Source organism: Meleagris gallopavo, chromosome 15 (genome assembly GCF_905368555.1).
Source record: "Meleagris gallopavo chromosome 15, MGAL_WU_HG_1.1, whole genome shotgun sequence".
Lineage (NCBI taxonomy): Eukaryota > Metazoa > Chordata > Aves > Galliformes > Phasianidae > Meleagris > Meleagris gallopavo.
Window position 1 is genome coordinate 14588797 of NC_139418.1, and position 16747 is coordinate 14605543.

Genomic DNA, 16747 nt, shown 5'->3' on the forward strand with positions numbered 1-16747 from the left:
ACTCCTGAAATTATTTTTTGCTCTTAGGTGGAGGAATTAGGACTGGCTGATGTGCTTACCCCTGTAAGGCTATTCTGGTGCAAGTGGTTTTAAAAAATGTGGCCTGTGGCCATGGCTAGCAGTTAGCTGTAACTGAAGTGTGTCTCTCTGGCAAAGAGGACGCCATCCCTTAGCATGGATTTTTAGATTGGAACTTCATTTGTTATTTGTAATGAATAAATAAGATGACAATGATTTGAGTCCAAGTAATTTCCAATCTTTCTTAAACTTCTTACAGCTTTGCTTACTTTATCAGGCCCAATAAGGCCAATGAAGATCCCACCATTTACCCTCTGACAACTTAATTTTTTGTAATTTAGCAGCACAATGGTTGGAAAAAGCAAATTCTTTTTCCCCGCTCTGGATTATGAAATTAATATGTCCTGTCCAGCTTTAAGGTCTCTCATAACAATTTCTTCAAAACAAAGCACTGTTTGTGCACTTTGAGATTCAGAGGACACAGAGTGAAACGTGAAGAGAAGGTTTCTGTGTGTCTATACTGGCATTTTCTTCAACTGTGTGTTTCCTAGCAAGCTTCAGTAATTTTGTCTCAGTTACTTCATGCCCTGTTCTGCATTGGTGAAACAGCTCTGTAAGTGGAGGGGTCTTTTTGCCAGATCAAAAACTTTTCAAATATTTCTCAAAAATTTTTTCCAGGATTTTTGTTGAAAAAGTGCTTTTCAGGTCAAGTACATCGTATTCACTACAAACCCAAATATCTTTTCTAGGCTCCTAGTCCCCAGGAGGTTCATACTGTCCAAGGGAGCTTCAAAAATGAGAAGTAGTATAAAATACAAAAGGTTGATCTCACCCAGCTGGGCTCCTCTGCAAACAGCTCCAGCAATAGAGCAGCCATGTGCAGGCACCACAAGGTGCTCACATCGTTTTCCCATGTGCTTCAGAGGGGCAGGGTGATAACTGACTCCAGTGGATTATCAGAATCCTTTTGGTGCTTTTATGAGGACCTCCAGCACCCAAAGCATTATGCAGCATAAGCAGAGCCTGCTAGTTGCAGTTCATTTCTTCTGCAAACATTCCCTATCTCAAAATACAAATGTTTAATAACACAAAAAAGGTAATGTGAAGGTCATGAGTGCAGTTGGATGATCAGAAGGAGAATGGCTCATCCCTGCCTCTCACAGTGCCTGCAGACATTACAGCTGTTCTCCTGAGAGTCTGTTGGTGTGGCTCCTCCAGCATTCACTCACTGGTTAAACACACCTGCTCCTCTGAATTGCAGATTTAATTGGTGATGCTTGCCAGTATCAGAGCTTACAGTGAAGGGTTGAGCTGGAGGAAATGTGAAGGAGTGTTCTCTGTGTAACAGGACATTGAAGTTGCTGGTTTGTGCTGTTAGTTCTGGTGTGCTGTTTGTGAACTGTTTGCGCTGCCTTACTGATGAGTTCTTTCTTCCTACGTCTCACCCTTTGGCTGTTTTGTGCCATGTGCATGAGCAAAAGAATGTAAGACTATCTGAGTGTTTAATTTCTTTCCACTGATGGTGGATTTCTGTGCTCATAAGCAAATTAGAATTATTGCAATGATGAAAAGCTACAAGCTTTTGTAATGTGTGATTAACCCCAATCATTTAAAGCCAATTTTTGCCTTTTGCCAATCCTACCATAAATTCTTGTATTCTTGCTGATAGATTTACAGCTTTTTTCTGTTTGACTGTTGGCTGGCACTCTTAGGAATTTCCTGCTTCTCTGTCACCTGGGCATATCTTAAACAGTACACAGAATCATAGAGTCATTGAGATTGGAAAAGATCTCTGAGATCCCAAAGTCCAACCCATCCCACCATGCCCACTGGCCATGTCCACAAGTGCCACATCTCTGTGGTTCTGGAATACCTCCAGGCACCTCCAGTGATGTCCTGCTCCCTGGGCAGCCTGTGCCACTGCACTACAACTCCTGAGAAGAATTTTTTTTCAAATATCCAACCTGAATCTCCTATGCCTTTTCACAATGCATATATGTAATAAGATACAAGAATGAGCTGTTGTAGCTCAGGCAGCAATGTGGAAAATTGCTGTCCAGTGCACTATCTAGAGTGATCTCTGAAACATCCCTTTCTTTTGGACTCTTTCAATTCTCACCAAAGGTTTTAAGGGTGTTGTTTTCCATATTTTATTTAAAGTCAACTTTCACTGAGAGTTTACTCCCCTGTAGCACGAATCACTTTTGGAGCTGTCAATACTGTTGTCTTTTAGAAGCCCTCAAAAATGCCACTTCATTATTTAAATAGTTTCTTCATGCTGGCGAGTGATTTTTTTTTTTTTTTTTAAGCCTTTTTAACTTAAAAATATACATGTAACCCATAGGCTAGAGAGAAGTACTGTTTGTACGATTTAATAATAAAATATGCATGGCGTAAGGAAAAACCACAACCATCTATTGGTCTGTATGTGGCATGGGATCAGAAAAGCTGTTGCAGCCATTTCTGAATGTAGAAACATTGCAAAGCATTTTCTGTGTTTATAATGCTAAGCAAAATATCAGTGTAATATCTAATTTGATGTCTGTGGCTATTCTCTGAGAAAAGAGAAAGTTAAATGGCTCTTCCATGTCTTTGAGAATCTAAGATCTGATGTTTTGGGTTGAGAGAAGGCTGATGTTGTCCAATGGTTGCTGTGTATTTCATTAATATATGACAAAGTTTATGTAATGAAAAACTGTACTGCTTTTTGTAAGCAAATAACAGATCAAAATCCATTCATACTCTTATCTTATTCTGATTTTTTTCTTCATTTTTGTAAGAATCAGACTAAGATGGTTACCATCAAAACTTTATGGCACACTGTCAATCTTTATTGTCTTGTACAAAATTCCCATGAATTTGGCTTTATGGCAATCCCTTCTCCATTTCCTCGTATCTGTATTTTCATTCTAGCTGTTCCCAGACAGAGTGAAACAATGAACGTATTAAAATGTCTTGTGAATTCTCTGAAATGCCAACCAGCAGAAGTCTTTGACTGCCTGATTGCCAAGGGCAACTGAAACTCTTTGAATCAATTCTCCTACTTTGAATCAATTCTCCTAATATGGTGAATGATGATGGGTGGGAGGAAGCCTGGAAGCCTGGCTGGTGCTTCGTCCTGTTGTTGCAGAAGTCTGCATGTCTACCACTGCATCTTTCCTTTCCATGAGCCATTAAAGCTGATGTTGATTTCATCCCATCTAAAAAAGGAAAAAACAAAAAACAAAAACAAAAAAACCTATGAGGGGAATCAGTTCCTTCTATGGTTTTCGGCTGTTTGCCAGAAAGACAATCAGCCTGTGCAGTAGAACTGTTATTAGCTTAACCTTAAACTCTAAGTGTTTGTATGATTAGGACTGATGACTTATATCTTTTGCAAAATCTTCTTCTGGGAGGGAGAAACAACTTGAAAGCATAGCAAATTGTTAATATTTCTCGGAAATCTTCCTCAAGATGGAAGAGGTTAAAAGTACCTGTCAGATTCCTTCACCCTGAAAGGTTTAGTTACAAAAGATAATTTTCCTTTTCTTTCTCTTTTCAAGAAATGTAGCCTCCCCACTGCCCCAAAGCCTAATTCATCTGAAGTGTGTTTTAAATAGTTGCTAATGTGCTGTTAAAGATGGAATTGCACTACTCCACAGCCATCCCAATTACCATGCTACTATATTTCACTCCGTGCCAGCAATGAAGTGGTCATTAAAAATCACAGTAACCATTTTGTTATTATACCATCGTCTAGAAAAAGGTCCATTGTATTTTTGATGTGATCATTTTGTCAAAGACAATGAAGATGAAAGCACAGTAGGAACTTGTAGCGTCTGCTTTTCTCCTCTCTCTCTCTCTCCTTTCTCCCTCCGCCTACCTCCAGAAAATTCTGCTTTTTGAAATAGTGGAGGGTTATGCCTTTCTCTTCTCAGCATATTTAGTCACCTACCAAACCCATAAATGAAACGTTCAGTTATCTGAATGCAATTAGCCACATATCTATTTTTCATCTTTCAGTTATTTTGCCTTTTAATTATCTCTCTTTGTTATTAAAAACAGTCACATGCTAAATTCAATCACTCTGGTGAACAATATGAAATAAAGAAGTTCAATCTTTTATAATAAAGCTCTTCTGTGGGATCCGGTGATGCTGTGATTTATTTTTTCTTTTAAACCATTAAGAAATTGCCCTTTTCACTTGTCTGCTGTTCTCCTTTTCTTTTTCCCCTGAACAGTAAACTGAAGAACCTCAGTTGTAAGATACAAAATATGTACTTTCTGTTCCAGAGCGCTTCCTTCTGCTTCTAAATTTGTCGTTTCTCTGATCAGTAAAGAATGAGCCATCATTTTTGAAAGATAATCTGAGATAAAGCATTTAAAGTTGCTCACTGCAAAATACCAGCCAGAACTCTTATAGCTTACAGGAGAACCATGCAGAATGTTTCACTTTGGGTCAGTATGGAACGAATATAAACAGTACTACACCGGTGCTGTGTTGAGCTACTCCTTCAATGGCCTACTATGGCTTTAGCCATTTATCAGAGTTTTTTTCAGCTTCTGGTATCAAAGTACCTCTCTGCTTCTTTTCTGTATCTCAGCTTGGACTGTCTGAGCTACAGACCCTGACCCCTAAAAAGATGCTCTGTCCTTACTGCTCACTGTAATGCTAGTTACAGTTTTGGTTTTGGGCTAGACAGTCTGACAAAACTTTTATCTAGAGAGAAGACCAGGACTGAAACTCATTCTGCCAGTACATGGGGACTTGGGGAGGTTAGTTTGCAGTTCTGTTTTTTGACTCCAAAAGCTATGTTGGATGACAAAGACATGTCCTATGTTTTTTTGTTGGATGTGTTCAGCAGATTGCTTGCCAGAAATCTCATTCTCTTCAGACGATGCTGCTAATACTCCTTTTTCTGTTTCTCTTACAGTTTGTAGCTCACCCTAACTGCCAGCAGCAGCTGCTCACCATGTGGTATGAAAACCTCTCAGGCTTACGACAGCAATCCATAGCTGTGAAGTTCCTGGCTGTCTTTGGGGTTTCCATAGGCCTGCCCTTCCTTGCCATAGCCTACTGGATTGCTCCCTGCAGCAAGGTAAGGACTTCCAATGGTTCACGTTGTTTATTCTGATAGTTAGACTCCTTTTTCTCTACTTACTTGTTGTAAGTTCCTCGCTTCTTCTGGACTCCTTTCTTCCCTTTTCTCCTTCTTTCTAATCTTGTATTTTCAGTTAGAGAAGCATTATTGTGGCACATGTACCTGAACTTGGCAAGACACAGAGGACAGCTTAGGGTTGCAGAGAAGGCTATAATTAATCAAGCAATCTTTATGATTTTGAAGGAAAAGATGATGAAATTTGGAAAATTTCCATATTCCTAAATATGGCTGTGCTCTGTCTCGGCTCATCCAGTGGAGCAGGAGTGTTTTGCCAAGGCTTAGAGGTCACAGGATTAGTGCCAACCACTGGCCTGTGTACAAGCTTGAGCTCTGTAAGCAGACTTCCATCCTGAGGGAGACTGCTCAAATGAGTGGAGATAAATAGACATGTGGCTGACTGATAAATAGCTTTTTTCACTACTCTTACTGAAGGAAAAAGAGGTGGCAAGGGAGAAATTCATTTCACGTTCAGCAACATCATCCCTTACAAGGTAGAGTGTTCTCAGCAAGAGGATTATCAAAGGTACTTAAGTCTGATAGAAATGACCCCTGACATTGGTAATTTACTCTGTCTTGAAAGCAGCTTCTCATGTTTCATTTAAAAATCCAGCAAGGAATTGTCTAAATTTGCCAAGCCCAAGAAATTATAGATCTGTGGGTGGATGTTAAGGAAACACCGTAATTTAAAAGATTTATCTGTAAGTAAAATTAGATTCCAGGGCATCCAAGATGATAAAACATTTTTAAGGCTTAGTGTCCTACTAAACAAGTACTTTCTCTTAGAGTGCTTGAGAATGCAACTTCATTTTGTCGAGATAGGTATCAACACGTGAGCCCATAGATTTTATGAGTACTGGATAGGACTCCAGAGTTTCCCATGGAGAAGTACATACGAAACCAGGGCTGAACTTGGTTGGTTTGGGTTAGGTGACAGTGGGAAATCACATGGAGGTAATGATGACTCCTTTGTGTCAGAACTCAGTCTAGCAGGGATTTATGAAGCTGTTTAATTTCCTTCACCTCTGTTGAATGTGCTGAGAGCTGGCACGCCAGCCAACAGCAATGTTTTTGGTGTATTCCCAGAACTACAGGCTTTGTGTTTGAATACATCAGTAGGTGGGGAAAAAGGTTAGACTAGAAATAAGCAAAGAATTTAAATGAAAAACATAAAACCAACAGTGCAAAAACTCACTCAAAACCTTGAACTAAATTGCAGGAAAAAGAAGAAATAACTGAGAAAGGCATTTGGTTTTCAATTTCATGAGGTAGGCATATTAAAACTTAAAATTAAAAAAAAAAAATTGAAATATGGAACAGCAAAATTTTCCTCTTGTCTTTTTTTTTTGTGATTTTTTTTGTTACACAATATCTTTTGTGCATTCACATTTTTCAATGTCCTGTTTTTGTAGTGGTTTTTTTTTGTTTGTTTGTTTGTTTTTCTGAAAGAGAGTATCTAGCCTTCTGTCCTAAAATCAAATTGGAAGTTATTTCAGGAACTGTCTTTCAACAAATGGTTTTCCATCAATCAGAACAACGCAGTTTTTGGTTTTCTCTGGATGTTTTTCTCTGCAGTTAAGCTGTATTTTCTACAACACGTGTCATGCTTCTGCTATGAGCATAGTACTGAAAATAGTGAAGACCTTTTCTTTTTTGCAGTTTCTATCTTTATTAGTTCCTATCTCATAGACTTAAGATTAATTTGCATTTGGAAAACTGCTTCACTCTCACCCTTCATATACTTCCTTTTTCACATGTCTGTAGGCTTTATTATTTTCCTATGATGCAGATAAGATTTCAAGTCATGAAATGAGATATTCTCTTAAGAATGAAGCTTTGTATTGGCACACTGTCAGCATTTCTGTCATCCTAACAGCAGCAGTCAGGCATTTCCCTGCAGTCTGCATCTGAAGTAAGATGAAATTTTGATTTAGTAAAGAAGTTGATACATTCAAGAATGACACACCTTGAGTTTAAGATATCTTTTCCATGCACTGCGATACTGTTAATGTCATAATGCATTATGCTGAGTGGAGGAATTGCTTTAATCTCAAGTCTCTATTTTTTTGAGTTTCTGTAGACAGGAGAAAATATCTAATTTTTCAGAAACAATTCAGGCTTCAGAAGAAAGTGCTTCTTCTATTTTAGTGAACTGAGAGTGGGAATGGGCCATGCATAGGCAGCAAATGCGCTTAAAATCTACTGAGAATGGCTCTCGCAGTTGTTAAAATTTGATCTCTAAGCTCTCCCAGGCTGATCACATAAGGAAATAATTGAGGTTGCTACTGTATGGGACATCTGCACTGGAAAAATAAGGTGGTCTGCTACAAGTGTGAATCTAGTCAATGTCTGCCATAAATACCTGCTGAGAGCTAGCACGCACCACACAAGGTTTTGCAGCAGAGTGAACCATTGTCATCAGCGTTGGGATTGTTTTTAATACATTTCATTTAATCAGAAGACCTCCTACATCTGCCATAACATTCCTAGCAAAAAGTAAGGAAACTTGGACTTTGAGTCAGGGCAATATTCACTTTCCTAAACACATTCTTATGTACCTTGGTAAGAAGTAAACTTGTTAATTAGACCTCTTGAATAAAATAGGTTGTGTTAGAAAGACTTTCTGGTACTTAGAAACATACAAATTTTCCAATAATTTATGGTATTGACAGAACGGAATATCCTGGTTTTGACACTTTAAAATTTCAAGAAGAAAAAGGCTCAATTTATGTTTCTGTTAGACCTGAATAGCCCTGCTTTTAAAGAGTCCTTTTGCTGCAATAGTAAGAGACTTGCATTCCTTTGAAAAGGTCTTTAACCAAGGCTGTTGCTGGAGCTAAATAAGAAAACAAAGAATTTCTTACTTTAGTCCTTTTCCACGTTTCTTATGAGGTGTTATGATCAAGAAGGTAGATATTAAGAAAATTCTGAGGATGTCCTGTCATCGAGGGAAATGAATCAGTGTGTAATACACTGCAAAAAAAAAACCCCGTGTGCTTTGAGGTTGTTCTGGAAAGCCTATGTACAGCATGGCACTTGCACTGCTGTATATTGACATCTTCCTGGAATAATGGCTGCTTAGGCCACAAAAAATGAAAAAAGTGTTATTTAAACTGATTAGGAAAAAAGCTTTTTTTTAAAGAATAGAAGAAATACTGGTTGTAATGGAGAGGTTTTGGCTCAGATCATTGCTGCGCTTATTCTTGACTTATTGTATTAGGGTAAATCCATATGTTCTAGGGGGTGAATCTGCAGATTTTGTGCTAATTTTAAGAGAAGACTTTCATATAAAGGTATATGAAGACTATTACAGAGGAATCTTTAAATGAAATGACATTTCCTACACATTGTTAATGAATCAAAAATTCAAAATTAATAAAAGATTCTAATATATTACTGCTTAGGATGTTGTACAGAAGAGGAGAAGTAGGCACACCGATAGGTTTAATTTCATTTTCTGCTTACTACATAGTCAGAAGGGTTAGATAATATACATGGGTGAATGGGAGAAATGATACTGACATGCACAGAAGAGAGCAAAAATCTTATCTTGCGTGTTTCATTTCAGTTGGGACGGACCCTCCGAAGTCCTTTCATGAAGTTTGTGGCACACGCTGTTTCTTTCACAATCTTCCTTGGACTGTTAGTAGTGAATGCTTCAGATCGGTTTGAAGGAGTAAAAAATCTTCCCAACGAAACCATCACAGATCATCCCAAACAAATATTTAGAGTCAAAACAACTCAGTTCTCGTGGACAGAATTGCTGATCATGAAGTGGGTATTGGGTAAGCAAAAACAAATAATTTAAAGTCCTTGAGGGAAATTAAACTTAACTAACATAGCATGGAAGGCAGGGATATCCCAAAGAGGGGGAAGGGGGAATAATTTTTTAAAAAAGGTGAAGTTAAATTTCAAGCTGATTAAGGTATTCTGATTGATTAAAACATAATCAGAAAAGACTTTTATTCTGGTTTTGAAAACATTGAGTGATTCTCAGCAAATTCCAACTTTGCTGTTTTTTCCATTTTTGGGGGTAATTTCCGGAAGGTGTGTGTTTGCTGTGGTTTCTTTAATCACTGAATCTTAAAGAATGTAGTATTCTGTGCAGTCACAGTAACTTACAGCTTCTCTGAGTGGGAAAAAAGTGTGTCCTTTGGGACATGAACAACCAGTCTCTTTTATTACCTTGCTATGGCATCCTGTTATAACTCACGGGACCTCAGTTACCTCATCTGTAAAATGCGTGTATGTTGCTGTTTGCTTCTTGGAAAAGAACTCTGAGATCAAGTGATGAAAGTTGTTGGATAAATAAGAGCTGGATTTCATCAAGTTCGTAGTATGAAACTTCTACTGGTGAGATAACTTTTTAAAAAAGAAATGAAGTTGCCTAAAATTTATAAAGCTCAGATTCATTTGGATGAACCCTTCGAGTGCAAAACTGTGTCACATGCACAAGTTAAACCTCATGGGGATTTTTTTTTGGCAGATTCAGATGTATTACTTTTGCTGGCACAATTTATTCCTGGCAGGTCAGCTTCTTTGAACCACTAATCTCAACAAGCTCAGAAAGATTTATTGGGAAATTGATCTTATCGACTCTGCAGAATCTTTATCTACCTCTCCTGTATTTATTTTTACTTTTCACCAGGATTTTTATTATTTTCTTGCAGTAGGACAAACAACGTCACGCTTCTATAAGTATTGATGACATTAAATCCCTCTGAAAAATAGAACAGGGCTGCTCTATCTGATGACTTCCCGACCGCCATTTCTTTGTTCCCTGTCCCCACAATAAGTGAAGTCCCATACAGGATATTAGACAAGGAAAAAAACCTGAATAGATGCCAGACTGGATAGAGTAAGAGATATTTATAAAATGATATTAAAGCAGTTGGACAAGATGATTAGATTTTAGCCTAGGTATTCTTTTCTCATAGGCAGAAGGTATCTGCCTGCCTGGAGAGTTCCTGAGAGATGAAGAAAACGTTTCATTTAAAAGCAAAGGTTTTCACTTTCCTGGGAGAAGGAAAGTGATTCATTGTACAGATTTCTGAATATAATGAGATTTTCTAATGACTGCCTACATCAGCACTGACAGTCTTCTCCAACCATTTTGTCTGTCTGCCTACAATAGAGCTTCAAATAATGTTTCAGCCATACTAATGTGAAATTTCAGTGCGTGTAGACTGTGGGCAGCTGGCCTGGGGCTTGGGAATTTACTGGGCCATGTATGGACTGTGAACTTTATCAACTGTCAAGGTGCTAGGGATCATGAAGTACTCAGTTGTTGGGTGCAAGAATTTTGTAGATATCATAAGTATGCATCTAGAGGTGTAAATATTATTAAATGTAATGCTATAGCCAAATATCACAGGCAAAGACAGCAAGAAATGCTTTCTAAAGAGAGAAATATAAGTAGATAGTAAGTATATGCTGAAGTGTAGTAAATCTCTTATGTACTAAGTATACATGGTTGTATTTAATCTTGCTTGGCAATACCTGCAGCTGCTCTCTCCAGTCTCAAAAGCATTGATGATTACCAACATTTCAATTCATAACACAATCAAAAACTGAAATCTTATTTATTTTCAGTTTTAAAGCACATTCGTCCTGTTTCTGTACCTTCTATTTTCTTACTCATATTATGGCAGCAACAATGAGTGCTGATGCCACCTTACTTGTTCCAACTATAGCAGACTGTTTTTGAGTAATTAGTTTACAGGTCCTTCATCTTGACAAATATTGCAACAGATGTTCAGAATAGTATTATTTGAGAATAATGTGACGCTTTAACATGGCATATTGTGGCCAAGAGTGAGTAAAACCTGTGATAACACCCCCTGCAAATAATCTCGCTGGAGATATTAAAATTGATATATATATATATAGATATAGATATAGATATAGATATATATTTAGATATATATATATATATATTTTTTTTTTTTAAGGAAAAACTACTGGTGCAAGAACAACAGGCTACTGTTAGACAAAAAGATCCCATTGCCATATAGCTCCCAACTGTTTGTAAGGGAGGCAAGTAGTGGAGTAAACTAAGTGGAGACAACAACTTTCAGCCAGGAAAGCACTTTATTCTCCTCCAAAATCCATACCAGAGGCTCTGTTGTCCATTAGCCTGCAGTTCTGAAATGGCTGTAAAGGGTTGCCAGGTCAGTCAGGTAGTGTTAGTAGCCCATTTAATGTCCCTGTGAAGAGCCAGATAAGCAATAGCATTTTTAGATGGGAAAATACTGTTTTGTTCTCACTCCTCTTTGTTACAAATGAGCACTCAAGAGCTGCTGATGGCAAACTCATCAGTGCTGAGAAATACAGTGATGCTCTCATACAAGAACTTGCTCCTTGGCCTTTGAGTGCTGGGCACTGCACGTTAGACTCATACACCTCAAGTGTTTGTGCCCCTTGCCTACCTTTTACCCTGTATCCAGGTCTTCCCACCTATTGCATGAGGAAGGCTGGGATTTTCTATGTGAGAAACGTGCCCCAAATGCTCACTAAAAGTAGGGAGGTTCTATTTAGAGAGACAATTTCCCCCTTGTGAAAGCAGCAGAGCAAGCAATGGAACTCTGGGTGGGCACAGTCTGAGCACAACCTTCTCTGCTAATCCTGCAGCCTTGAGAAGGCTCAAAGTAGGTTCTCCAACATTAGCCGTTCATGATTTATGTATCAGGCCGGTGGATATAAAAATCTGACAAACTGTTCCTCTTTGTGCACAGGTGGTGAACAGCACGCCTTGCGTATTTCCATTTTTCTCCTCACCAGGCTGTGCCTGTAGCTTGATTCTCCTTCCCCTCCTGGAACCAGGAGTGCCCATCAAGGTGACATTTGCAATTATCCCCGCTGTGGGACAGCAGGCACCTCCAGGAACTGGGGAGCAGAAGCTGCTCATACCATCTCTCTGTGCATCAAATTCACAGAACTGACATCTCCCAGAGCCATCAAGGGCCTCAGAAATCTGTACTGAAATGCCATTACACTCAGGGAAATCTACCTTGGCCTCGCTGCCTGACACATCTCTAGTCTACATCCCATCTTAAGTCCCATCCCCTCAATTTTATCTACATTCTCTCTCCTCTGTATTTTTACTTTAGAAGATCTGAATACTCTCCCACAATGTATATATAATTAGCCAGCAGTACTGACCACGTAATTACTGTAACTTTTCTACTTGTCCTGAATAGACATTTTTCTTACGTATGGATAAAAAATGACTGCCACGTAGTTGGCAAAAAGAACAATGTAAATTATAGGCCAACAGTGTGATACTTTCACAGAGTGATTCTAATTTTAGTCAGTCTACTCAGTTTTAGACATGTCTTACTACATTAATCTGTGACTTAGGTATATTAAGTGACCGAGATTAGAAATAAATTTGAGAAGGAGAGTTAATATTTAAACCAGGAAAGACATTTTATGGGCATCAGTGAAGAAGTGCTGTGTTTGGCAATGACGTGCACATAATATTTCCTGAAGTACTTTAATACTTTTTATACGATGTGCGCACATAATGTAGCCTAATGTCTCATGTCTATCAGTTTGAGATTTTTTTTTTTTTTTAGCCAGAAATGTGTTCTTTTAATATTTCATCCTTACTCCAGAACAGTTCCCAAGAAACCCATTCTTTCACTTTCTGCCCCAGGCTATTTATTACTAAATTTCACCACGGTAAATGATGGCTTGCGATGAAATTCCTGCTTTCACTCAGCCAAGAACCTGTGGACACTTTTGCCTCCCCCTGGCTTTGCTGTGCGCTCAGCAGACCAGAGTTTTTCTTCCAAGATAGATCTATGTGAGCCATAACCTGTGTCGTGGTACAGCTCCTGGAGGTCCCAGTGCTACAGAGGTTGCAGGCTGGTGCTGCCTGAAATAGAGATATCTTAGCTTTCCTTTGTCTTCCAAACCCTTACAAGTGCTCAAGGACTGATGGCATCTGTTCTTCATCTTGTCAGCCTTGCACTGACTAATTTCCTTCCCTATAACCAACTCCTGACTGCTCCTCTTGGGACCGTGTGTGCTTCCAGGAGTCTCTGAAGTAGCTGAGCAAATGCATTTGCATGCTACACCACAAGAACTTCCAGGGAAGAAGATGGAGAAGAGTTCATATAAAGGACATGGTTGCAGGAGGCTGCATGGAAATTGGTCGGCCCTGCTCATGCTTGATTAAATGTGAATTTTGCTGCTGCTATGGAAACAGGATTGCAGGAAATATTTATAATTACCAGTGGGTAAAATGTTCCAACATTTTATCTGTTCTGAAATATTTTGGCCTTGGAGTCCTGCTACGACTGAATATTGAGCAAGCTGGTGAATCTGACCTGAGCTGTTGGCTCCAGTTCACCCAGTGAAATCATCCCCTTTCCCCAGCACTCCCCAGTACAACATGGATGTCAAAATCCTTGAATTCTCTGGCTTTGGTGTTTAGATTTATCTGTAAGTCTACTTTTAGAAAGATCCTAAATTCAGGATAAAGTCAGGATTTGCAAAGTGGTAAAGCAGGCTTTAATGTCTGGAAATTCATTATTATTTGGTATATAAAACTTAATGAAAAGCTCTGCAAGGATGGAACTTCTGGTTTTCCTTTTCTCTGATGAGGCTACATTTACTGCTAGGTCAGATTTCCTTTCACAAAGCTATTTCCATTCTTAAAATGTTCCCAAGCTCTGCATTAAAGGAGGAGAAAAACCCCAGTAGAGTAAGTAGTCTTCAACGACCCAGCTTAGCAAGAAGATTTTGAAGAGAGGAAATGTGCATTTTTTTCACAAGTAGATCAGCTGAAGGATTTTATAACATCCTCAGTATTTGTGAACTGTGCTTTCACAGATATCAGCAGAAATCTGTTTTATCATTGATTAATCTAGTGAAATTTTGAGATGTTAGCATTGTATGCGTAAAGGAGTATACTAACTTAAACATGTAATCATTTTAAAGAAAAGCTGACATTAATTGTTCTCTTGAGAAGGTCAGTTTAACTGAAGAGTTACTTGCTTCAACCTTAGAAGCCACTGATAGCCGGGGAATGGGTCTGTCTGAATGCAAAAAGTGCCTTTGTCTGCTGGTTAAACGTGCTGTGGCCTCTCTGTAGGCATGATATGGTCAGAGTGTAAGGAGATCTGGGAAGAGGGCCCACGAGAGTATGTCGTACATCTCTGGAACCTTCTGGACTTTGGGATGCTGTCCATCTTCGTGGCGTCGTTCACTGCCAGGTTCATGGCTTTCCTCAAAGCGACTGAAGCACAACAGTACGTCGATCAGTATGTTCAAGATGATGACCTCAATAATGTCACCCTTCCCCCTGAAGTTGCTTATTTTACTTACGGTAAGATGCTTTTTGCTATCTAATGCTTCTTGTTCTTTCAAGCTGTTGTGTGGTAGTGCTGAAAGTACCTTTCTTTTTGTGATATGTATGAAAATTATTTTCAAATTAAAATCATTCTTCTGAAATTTACCCATTCCAGCCATTTTCATAAGCAGCCAAAAAGAACTGAGATCTGACCCTCATCGAGACTCTGATTTTGCTCTGAGGCTTAGCTCAATCACATCCTGAAAAATAGCTTGAGCAACAAATTATCGGGACCTGGGAGGTTATAATTTAAATTATAGATGATGAACCCACTTCATTTTTCAAATGCAAGAGGAGGGACATGTGAACCAGGGTGAGATCTGGAGCTGCATTTTTAACTGGTGGTGTGCTCTGCATCTGTTACATCCAGTGCCTATGTAATAGACATACAAATAAAAATCACACCCATACACTGCTCCATCTCCAAGAGAACACCTTTATTTCTGAGATCCTATGTGATTTATAAGTGCTAATGTTTGGAAATGCAAGCAATAGCATAGCTTTGGTTAACATTATTTTTGATGTTTTTTTCTTTGATATTCACAAACAGAGCTTTACACTCACATATAATGACTGGACTTGTTGTGAGCTTCTGTAAGCTTGAGATATAACCTTGGATAACATCTGTGGGGACTTTACTTATGGAGGGTTGCAAGGTCTGTGGGTGTGAGCACAGTGGAGCACCCTTTGCTCACTAGGCTTGCAAGGCAATGTTCTAGCAATGAGCTTGGACCAGAGAGGCAGATATGGGCTGGCAGTCTTCACTCACAGTAGACTTGCACCATGTGGCACCAGGGACACGTACCCTGAGCCCACAGCCTTGGGCACACTCAGCCTCCTGCTTGCCTCTCTGAAAGTAAGCTTCCCTCTCGCTGCTCCAACAAGCAAGAGGCCTCTGAACTCGTGCTGTGGTTTTGCTCTCTCTGGTTTGCTGGTGACCTATTTAAAGTGAATTCATGATATAGAAGTGCAAAGGGTCCAGAACAGAATGTCACAAGCAGATCCTGTGAATTCTTCCATCTGCTGCTTTTCCTTGGGTACGAATTACTGGAAATAATGCTAAAGTTTACTGCTGTGTCCTTAGAGATGTCACTTGTTTTGGCTCTGAGTCAATACTTTCATCAAGAAGCGCAGCGACATGATGCAGCAACACTTACAAGCTACATTAACATAAATGATCAATTTTTCAGTAGAGTAAACAAACAATGCATAACTGATATCAAAAAGACATTTTTTAAAGTAGAAATATTAGAGTGGCTTTGTTGCCAAAATTGGTTTCAATTTAAAGATACACAACAATGATACATTTAGTGACTGTACCTGCTTTATCTGAACAAATTCAAGCTTCCTTGTCTAAAGTTATGGAGAGAGATCTCAGCCTCCCTATCGCTTCTCTTTCATATATTGATACAGTGCCATGTATCCAGCTAGAGTTATAGCCAGTTATATCTGCTCTGTTGTGATTTTGGTTTTCAGTCTCAAGGGCATCAGCTGGAAAAAGGACAGCACAATTGATGCTTCGATAGGAAATCAAAACTCCCAAATTTTTTTAAAGTCTTTTATCTGTTATGTGACTTTGGTAAATCTCAGTGATTCGCTCATTTCTTGTCATTTCCATGTCAAAAATGCAACTATTTCTTGCCCATCCTTGTAAAGAATGCTGAAGACTTCAGTGACCTGTTGTTCCAAGCCCTTTTTTTCCTTTAACTCCTGGCCAGAATCAAGAGTAAGCCCTAAAAAGGAGTCATTTATCACCATAACATCCACCTACCACTTTTCATTACTAATGTCTAATGTCCGTGTATTGTTTTAGCCAGGAACAAGTGGCTTCCCTCGGATCCTCAGATCATTTCAGAAGGACTGTATGCAATAGCTGTGGTACTCAGCTTCTCCCGCATTGCTTACATTCTTCCAGCCAACGAAAGCTTCGGGCCCCTGCAGATCTCTTTGGGAAGGACTGTGAAGGATATCTTCAAGTTCATGGTCATCTTCATCATGGTGTTCCTGGCCTTCATGATTGGAATGTTCAACCTTTACTCTTATTACCTTGGTGCAAAATACAACCCTGCATTTACAACGTGAGTACTTAAGGAAAAAAGGGCTGCTCTTGGAGGGCTCTGTTCATTCTGGTTTATTGCTGCTGCTAACTCACCCAGATAGCTGGGATGCTGCTCAAAATTCTTCAGCTGTTAGTCAGGTGCTTGGCTAAAAGCAGAGAGATGTCTGCACAGTG

At 39.1% G+C, this 16747-nt stretch overlaps 1 protein-coding gene across 5 annotated transcripts in view; it reads left to right on the forward strand.

Annotated features, from left to right (window-relative positions):
* The window catches only part of TRPC7 (transient receptor potential cation channel subfamily C member 7), a 65488-nt gene that overhangs the window by 32128 nt on the left and 16613 nt on the right, over positions 1–16747 (forward strand). For 4 of the 5 annotated variants that reach the window (XM_085236846.1, XM_085236847.1, XM_085236845.1 and 1 more), the window contains exons 4-7: positions 4932–5096; positions 8725–8941; positions 14257–14490; positions 16328–16592. In XM_085236846.1, the coding sequence (XP_085092972.1) occupies positions 4932–5096; positions 8725–8941; positions 14257–14490; positions 16328–16592 (881 nt within the window). The remainder of the gene's footprint in view (positions 1–4931; positions 5097–8724; positions 8942–14256; positions 14491–16327; positions 16593–16747) is intronic. The other variant, XM_085236848.1, reaches the window with a different exon arrangement.